General features: G+C 41.1%; 1 protein-coding gene and 1 pseudogene across 4 annotated transcripts in view; one reads left to right on the top strand and one right to left on the bottom strand.

Moving 5' to 3' along the window:
- Positions 1-1,427: 1,427 nt before the first annotated feature.
- MON2 (MON2 homolog, regulator of endosome-to-Golgi trafficking) overlaps positions 1,428-9,104 on the top strand; it is a 121,164-nt gene continuing 113,487 nt past the window's right edge. For 3 of the 4 annotated variants that reach the window (XM_019454970.2, XM_053895776.1, XM_019454968.2), the window contains exon 1: positions 1,428-1,952. In XM_019454970.2, coding sequence (XP_019310515.1) covers positions 1,842-1,952 — 111 coding nt within the window. In that variant the 5' untranslated portion in view covers positions 1,428-1,841. The remainder of the gene's footprint in view (positions 1,953-9,104) is intronic. The other variant, XM_053895777.1, reaches the window with a different exon arrangement.
- LOC109270412 (activated RNA polymerase II transcriptional coactivator p15-like) lies at positions 7,136-7,730 on the bottom strand (annotated as a pseudogene).

The raw sequence follows: 9,104 nt of genomic DNA, 5'->3' as shown, positions 1-9,104 counted from the left end.
TGATACAAACTAGTGTTCTGAGAGCTCTATTACCTTATGTGCTATCTTTATCCATCCTTGTGTTACTTCTTGTCAGATGAGGAAAAAATTATTTAGTTTACAAAGTACTTGTGGTGCAAGGCTTATTTTAGGGCCAAATCCTTCCTCCCACTGACAATCTCAGTCCGCTGCCCTGCCTACTGCAATGATGTCATCCGCTCAGTTGTCTGAGGTGTTCCTTTCTTCATCTCCTACCTCTACCCTGGTTCAGGCTTTCCCTCTACCTTCCTCTGCTTCCTACTCAGTGGTTGCAAGATGTTTTGGGCAAAAGCACACGGACCTAGATCTTGGGAAGCACAGGTAAGTTTTCTGCTTACTTGTGCCTCACTTAATATTTGTTACCTAATAAAGGCTTTTATATTGGTTTCTTATTTGAGCACCAAAATTATTTTTACATTCATTCATTAAAATATTTATTGATCAGGGCGCCTGGGTGGCTCAGTCAGTTGGGCATCCGACTTCGGCTGAGGTCATGATCTCACTGTTTCTGAGTTTGAGCCCTGCGTGGGGCTCTGTGCTGACAGCTCAGGGCCTGGATCTGCTTCAGATTCTGTGTCTCCCTCTGTCTCTCTGCCCCTTCCCTGCTCACGCTCTCTCAAAAATAAATAAACATTTAAAAATGTAAACAAAATAAAATATTTATTGATCATCTACTATATGCCAAGAACTATTCTAAGTGCCGGAGATAAGAAGGGAACAAAACAGAGGGGGACAAAATCCCAACGCCTTTTAGGTGGAAAACTGGCGGTAAAAGGGGGCGGGGCAGATCGCGTGGCTCCTGGCAGGTGTAAGGAGGAATTCTGACTTTTACCGTGGGTAAAACGGAAGGCCAGCGGAGGGTTTTGGAACAAAGGGTAGTTTTCTCTGTCATTTTACAAATTAGGAAAATAAAGGACTACTCCGCAGTAAGCGCACCAGTATGCTTTGTGCAACTCTGTGGAGGAATTGCAATTTAGGTACTTAGGAGGAAAATAAAATTAACGGGAGGTAGGCATTGGTTTGGGGCCACTACCCCAGAGATTCCAGGGGGCAGAAATGACGAGGGACAAGACGGATGAAGATTAAAACAAAAGGAAGCAAACTGTTTACACCGAAATACAATGTAACACGAACAAACCCCAAGAGACACGCCAAGATACACGTGGCTCCATTCTGACAGCTGTCACATATCTAAGAAGAAGCCAATTTAGACGAGGCAAATGGTGGCTTACGCCTAGCAGTTCCCAAACTCGAGCTGGGGAAAGCAGCCCCTCCGGGAGCCGATCCAGCCCCGGACGTGACCACGCCCCTGGCCACGCCCCGCCTGCGGCTCACCGTCCCAGTTGGCCGCGGCGGGGGCGGTGGCCGCGGTGCCCGGAAGTGCGGCTGACGTGTCCCGGCCGCGCTCGGAATTGTGGGCGACTCGGCTAATGGCGTCGGCGAGTCTGGAGGGCTTGGGCGGCCAGCGCCGAAGGTTTTGCCAGGTTGGCTGCTGACGAACTGTGCGGCCGGACCCCGCGGCAGCGGGAGGGACCTGCCCGCCTTGTGGGCTCCTCGGCCAGAGCCGCTGGAGCCTAGCGGGGCGGGGCGACCGGGGTGGGGGGGGCGCCTCGGAGAGGAGCCGCGAGAGTTGCGAGGAGGCTGTGGGGGGCGCTCGGTTACGCTGTGGGTTCGTAGTCCAGGCCGGGCCGAGCCCCGCGGAGCCCAAGAGGCGCGCTGAGGAGGGGCCGGAGGCGCTCTGAGGGAGCTGACGGTCGCCCGAAGGAGCTGACCGTGCTGGAGTTCGTTTGCGCCGCCCAAATTGGATTGTAGTTTGGTGGATCATGTCCGGCACCAACAGCCCCGAGGCAGTGAAGAAGCTGCTGGAGAACATGCAGAGCGATTTACGGGCCTTGTCCCTGGAATGCAAGAAGAAATTCCCACCTGTCAAAGAGGTAAGCTTTGGGTGACGTCGGGAGAGGGCACGGTGAGCATGTCTGGTCCTATTAGATCCAGTCCTTCGCTCCCAAACTCCTGTCTGATTTTAATTTGGTCCTCACCTTTCCAGATTTGCTAGTCGGTGGGTTGTTCCACAAGCGCTCTTTAGAGTTTCCTTTGGAGACGTCTGGGGAGCTTTGATTTTCTCCACTCCTGTCCTCCGGATTTAGGAATGAAGTTCGCGGAGCGAGCCGATGCAGCTAATTCAGCTGAATGTGTTTTACCCTCGCCTTTTCTGGCCTTTTTCAAGCTTGAAACTAGCCAAGCCAGAATTGAAAAAAACTTACGTTTGTTGCTTCTAAAACTATCATCCATCGTTGCGCTGACATATATGCTCCTCACGTTTGAAGTGTGTATCACTCAAAGGGGAGTAGCCTTCCTTGTTGTCTTGTGTCATGCAGCTTCACTCTGTCAGTACCACGAAGTGTTAATAAATTATTCAGCCACTTATGACAAATATTGAAGACCCGCAAGAATTATGTTAAGCCTTGTTATTAGCAATACTTTAATGGGAAGTTTGGGTTTAGAGTCAAATCCAGTACACCTTGAAATACATATTAACCTCTTTGAGCTTCAGTTTTCTTTCCTGTGTAAATAGGGTTAAAGGGTGGACTTACTGGATTATGATGGTAAAGTCGTCAGAGCAAAAAGGGTATTATTAAAGAGGTTCCAGTTAATTATTTATATAAATTCTCCAAATCTTTCCTAAATTGAAAAGTTTGACGTTTAGTCACTATTGATTTTTTTCTCTTAAGATGCCATTTTATTTCTCCTAAACGTTTTAAAAATGCTTCCCGGGGCGCCTGGGTGGCGCAGTCGGTTAAGCGTCCGACTTCAGCCAGGTCACGATCTCGCGGTCCGTGAGTTCGAGCCCCGCGTCAGGCTCTGGGCTGATGGCTCGGAGCCTGGAGCCTGTTTCCGATTCTGTGTCTCCCTCTCTCTCTGCCCCTCCCCCGTTCATGCTCTGTCTCTCTCTGTCCCAAAAATAAATAAAAAATGTTGAAAAAAAAAAAAATAAAAATAAAAATGCTTCCCAATTTCCTTTCTCATATCGGGAACAAGATATTTCAGTGATAAACTTGTAAAAGCAATCATTTTTATTTTTCTATAAAATAGTTTGGCCTACCAGCAATTTTATTTACTATTTAGGATTCACCAAAAGTTTACTAGGAATTTTGGAATGTTTCATATTAATTTAAATGTTTTGCCTTTATAAAGGTTTTGTAATTAAAACTTACCCAATAAAGTTTGGATTTTAGGCTTCCAAGGAATCTTAACTTTTCTGTAAGTGCTTTTGGTTTCATTAGTCTTCAACATGCTCCATCTACTATTCCTTTAATAAAGTAAGCAAATATTACCCAATAATGGGAACCTGATGTGCCACTTTTGGAAAGATAACTATCGAAATATATTTTATTTCAGATACTCAATAGCTTGTGATATCAATTTTAATTATTTTCTCTGTGTCATTTTCTGTTGAAAGTTATAATAAGTAATTTTAAGGAATTAAGCAGTTTTAAAGAATTTTAAAGAATTAGACTGTTCTGTTGTATTTTTGACAATAATTTATAGAACTGATTGTTCGCAGCTCTTATAATTTATATAGAAACTAAGATTCCTCTATATTACATATAAAGGCCTTTGTGGACTTGTTTGAGAATTTAGTTGCCATTTATTACCTTATTTTTTTTTAGAAAATGCATTCAGAATTCCAAACAGGTAATTTACAGAGTCCTAGAACTCAGTCCATTTAATCTAGGAACTTTAAATATAGCTCATTAGCTCTTTTATTTGGACATTGGCCAAAGAAATACTTGGTGATTGCACTACTCTTTGAGGTAATGGCAAAAATCATTCTTGGTGTGATTATCTCTGATACATAATTTCCTATATAGTACCTACTCTGTAAGAATTTGTTGAATGTAAGAACCTTGACGTCTTAACCAGTGGCACTTCTAATATGCTTAGGGGCCCACTTTAGGAATTAGAAAATGACCATCACTGTGTTACCAGTTTAAAACAGTAATGAAGTAATTAGTCTAAGAGTGATGATTTTATAGGAGGGACCCTTGACTTTCAAGAAATATTTTGATTGAATTAAATTTTTCCTGATAAATTAATAGCAATTTTGGCTTTTGTTTTTTAAGAAACTGGTAAGTTTTTAGTTTTATTTATTTGGGGGATGAAGGGAGGATGAGATCATGACCTGAGCTGAAGTCGGACACTTAACCTTCTGAGCCACCCAGGTGCCCCAAGGCAAGGCCTTTCTAAGTATAAAAAGCTTTTCCATCTGTGTACTGATTTGCTAGGTAACACTCTCCCAGTATCTTCACAGTTATTAGTTGAAAAATACTTCTGAACTTCTTATAAGGATACTTAAGAACTTACAGTGGTAATTGTATATGTACTTTGGAAGGCAGATCTCCTTCCCCAGTTCTTTTTTTTAAATGTTTATTTATTTTTGAGAGAGGGAGACACAGAGTGCAAGCAGGGGAGGGGCAGAGAGAGAGGGAGACACAGAATCCGCAGCAGGCTCCAGGCTCTGAGCTGTCAGCACCAGCTTATTTTTCTTAGTTCTTAAATATGAATCTTTATGTTTCAGCAATGTAACTTTTTTAGGACAAGTGTACTAGCTAATCTGTTCTGGAATACTTGTATGAATAATTTTTTCTTTGCCTTAAAAATTACCTTAAAGCTTTGTAAAATTGCTTTTCTGAAAGTGACGCTCACTGCATTCAGAGGCACTGATCTCTGAAGCTTTATGTTTATATATTTAATGAATAAAACATTTTGGTCATTTTCTATTTGCAGGCATTATTCTGGAAACAAATGAGAGGGATCCAACTGAGCTTGGAAGTATGTCAGAGAGAGTTTGTAATTCTTCAGTTGAGTCTTAATAGGATGAGTAGAAGCAAGCCAATAGAAGAAGGGGGCGGTCATTCTAGGCAGAGAAATTAGCACAAGTTTGTATTCCATGTTAAATAAATTTCATGCTGAAGGTAATTAGGAGCCATTAAAAGTTTTTAAGAGAGGGAATAATATCAAATTCATATTTAGTAGCATTTCCGTAACAGTATTCATGGGAAGAATTAGAGGGGACTAACATTGACAAAGAGAGTAAATTTTAAAAAGTGATGATTGCCTGTGTCAAGGTAGCAGTAGAGGTAGACAGGAGGTTGCTTGCATTGTGATAGTCATGTGTGAAAGAGAGAGTATGGATTAAAAAGAGACTTAGCAGTTTAAATTATCAGGGCATAGTGACCTTTTATATAACGTAGAGAAAGAAATCTATGATGCCTCCCAGGTTCTGGCTTGGGAAACTGGGTAGATCACTAAGAGAAGGAATGTAAGAGGAGGTGATGTTTTTGGGCAAAGTGAGTAGTCGTGAATATAATAAGTTTAACATTTATGTGTGTGTCAAGTGGAACTGACCAGTAGGTATTTGAAAGTGATGGTTTGGTTCTTAAGGAGGAGGTCTAGAATTTCAGATTTAGGAGTATCAGTTTATATATGATAATAGAAACCATAGGAGTAGATAAGATGGGTCTGGAACAGTGCATAGAATGAGAATGTCAGAGCCGAAGAAGGAAGTTTGGGAAACAACAGCAGTAAAGGGAAAGAGGCAGCTGACTAAGGTTAAGGAAATGGGAGAGAAACGGAATACTTGGCAGAGCAAGGTCCCTGAGAAGCTGGAGTTTCAAGGGCATAGGTAAATGAACTGGCTTTCACTCTGAGAAGGAACATATTTTCTTCTGACAGAGGAAGGGAAGAAGAAAAAAATGAGTTTGAATGTGATAAATTTGAAGGAGGGACATTGTGGAGAGATAGGAAGTCGTGGATAAGTTTGGCCTATGGCCTCTATTCTTGGTAAGGTAGGAAGCAAGCTTATTGCTGGGAGCAATTGGTGATGAAAGGAGTGATGGGTAGAAAGTTTGAGAGGAGCAGTGGATCGCTTTGTAGAAGTGGAGGAGAAATTAACCTGGGACACTAAAGAGTCTTGGCAGGAAAAGTGGTTGAAATGATGATAGATCGTAAGATCTGTGTTCTATTTCTAAAGAAGGAAATACATAAAACTTTGATTGATTGGAAGAAGATGGAGGATCCAAAGTGGGCTCTGCGCTGACAGCAGCAAGCCTGATTTGGGGCTTGAACTCACAAACTGTGAGATCATGACCTGAGCCTAAGTCAGCTGCTTAACCAACTGAGCCACCTAGGTGCCCACCTTCTCCTCCTTTTAAATTAAGATCCTACCTTTCATTGAATCCCACTTTAAATGTTGCTTATCTGTTTGTTGCATAAATAAATCAACTTTACAGATAATTTTCTAATTTCTCCCCTCATTCCCTTCATTCATTTGTTCATGAAATAGTTTTTGAGTACCTACTCTGTGCTATGTACTGTTAGTTGTTAGAGCAAAAACAGTTACAGCTCCTGCCCACATTTTCAAACTAATATGTTTTCTTCTCTTTTCTTAACTTTCATTTAAACATATTTTAGGTGTACCCTGAGTGGCTCAGTCAGTTAAGCGTCGGACTTCAGCTCAGGTCATGATCTCACGGTTTGTGAGTTTGAGCCCTGCATCAGGCTCTGTGCTGACAGCTCAGAGCCTGGAGCCTGCTTCAGATTCTGTGTCTCCCTCTCTCTGCCCTTCCCTTGCTTACGTGCAGTCTCTCCCTATCTCAAATATAAACAAACGTAAAAAATTTTTTTAAATTTATTTTTATAAGTTATTTCCATATAAGTCTTATGTTTTACCTTTTGTTTAGTTATTTTAGGGTTTTTTTTTGGGGGGGGGAGTCTAAATAGCACCTTAAAGGGTCAGTTTTACATCTTGTTTATACTTCTGTTCACCATAGTGCAAAGTATTTGTATATCTAGGAGGTACTAATTAGTTACTTTTTAGAGGTTAAATTTTTTAAAAGGAAAGAAAAGGGATACCATATATATAGGAATATTATATATATATATATATATTTATTTATTTATTTATTTATTTAGCGATCCACATGTAACCTGCATTTTTTTTACGTTTACTTATTTTTTGTTTTTATTATTTTTTTTTAATATTGTATTACTTGATTTTATTTTACAGTAGGTGGTGGGCACAAAGCAATCCTCCTTAGTAAAGTTGACAATCAGCTTCACTCAGAACATTTTTAATAATGTACATTAAAAAAAAAGTATTCATCTTACAAATTGTTCTGCAATCCAAATATGCAATAGCTTGGAAAACAACATTTAGAAAACAAAAGCCAATGTAAAAAGACAGATTAAAACAACTAGAACAGTACAGGTTTTATATGGCTCTGATTTTACAGTTTACTGCATCATCAGTGTCAGAAATCTGTTCCTTCAGCTGGCTCCATTGCTTAGGATTTAAAGAAATACCTTTTCTTCCTGGTTTTATTTCACCTTCCGGATCCATTCAGTATTCTCTAATATCAATTAGGACTTTCCCTTTAAAGTCTCAAACACTGACTTACCTCATTTTCCCAGTCTGAAACATGTTATCATCTCTGTGGCTCCTACTCTTCTTAGAGGATAATAGGGCTCTTGAAGTCTCACCGGTCTTTTGCTTCTTTACAGGTTTTTCTGGAGTAACCTGCCTTTTCCGCTTTAACTTTTTGTCAGCCTCACACTCAGAATCACTGCCCGAAGAGCTTGAAGAAACAAGTTCCTTTGACTTAGGCATTGCTCCACTCTTGCAGCTGAACAGCCCTCTGCTCACTTGCTTGCAAGTGGAGTTTACTTATTTTGAGAGAGAAAAAGCATGAGCTGGGGAGGGCCAGAGAGAGAGGGAGAGAGAGAATCCCAAGTAGGCTCTCTGCTCACAGACCCCAACTCTGGGCTCCATGTCATGAACCGTGAGATCGTGACCTGAGCCAAAATTAAGACTCAGAAGCTTACCCATCTGAGCCACCCAGGTGCCCCTGCATTTCAGTCTTTCATTTGATATGTTAAAGAACTTTTTTTGTTGTTGTTTTGTAGAAGCCAGGGTTTGTTGTTGTTGTTATTTGGTTGGGTTTTTTGGTTTGTTTTGGGGCAGTGTTTTGTTTGTTTGTTTGTTTGTTTTTGAGAGACAGTGCACGTGTACCCGTGGGTGGAGCTGGAGAAGGGTGGAAAGAGAGGGAGAGAGAGAATCTTAAGTAGGCTCCACACCCAGTGCAATCCCTGACCCAGGCTCCATGGGACTCCATCTCCCAATCATGAGATCATGACCTGAGTGGAAATCAAGAGTCAGATGCTTAACTGACTGAGCCACCCAGGTGCCCAGGTGAGAGGTTTTGAATTAGATGCCATGTAGGTATATATCTTTCAGAGTTTGGGGTTGTAAACCAATTATATGTTATAGAAGAAAACCATATTGGTTTCAATGTATTAATTGTTTTATGAGCATATTGTCCTGTAGGGAGTATTCTGGATCTCCTTATTCCCAAGTGTGGACCTCATTTTAGTTTTTTTTTATTTTACCTGATATCTAAAATCATAAGTCTTCAGGCAGCTTTATACCTCCCTGATATCTTATGAGTACATTTTTGGATTCAAATTGCTGTTAACCTGAGTTTCATAATACTACCTCAGCTCTTGTGTTACGCTATGTAAGTAAATAATTCATTTGGACCTTTGGTAAATTTGTTCTCATTTTGAGGTCGATTTTCATAGATGTGAAAAGTATGTATTTTTTTTAAAAGACAACATAGGAAATCGGGGCGCCTGGGTGGCGCAGTCGGTTAAGCGTCCGACTTCAGCCAGGTCACGATCTCGCGGTCCGTGAGTTCGAGCCCCGCGTCGGGCTCTGGGCTGATGGCTCGGAGCCTGGAGCCTGTTTCCGATTCTGTGTCTCCCTCTCTCTCTGCCCCTCCCCCGTTCATGCTCTGTCTCTCTCTGTCCCAAAAATAAATAAAAAACGTTGAAAAAAAAAAAATAAAAAAAAAAAATAAAAAAAAAGACAACATAGGAAAAAACAGAACATAGGAACTGTGATGAAGGGAAGCATCATTAATTTTTTTTTTACTTGTAAAATTGTTTCTAGTACAAGTAGTGGACCTTTGTTAATTCCCTTCCTAGCATCCATTCCCTCTCACTTCCTTCTGTAGTAGGCTGCACTC

The sequence above is a fragment of the Panthera pardus genome, unplaced genomic scaffold, assembly GCF_024362965.1.
Source record: "Panthera pardus isolate Hobbes unplaced genomic scaffold, ASM2436296v1 HiC_scaffold_6, whole genome shotgun sequence".
In the NCBI taxonomy this organism is placed as follows: Eukaryota; Metazoa; Chordata; class Mammalia; order Carnivora; family Felidae; genus Panthera; species Panthera pardus.
This window is presented reverse-complemented; position numbering and strand designations above follow the sequence as displayed.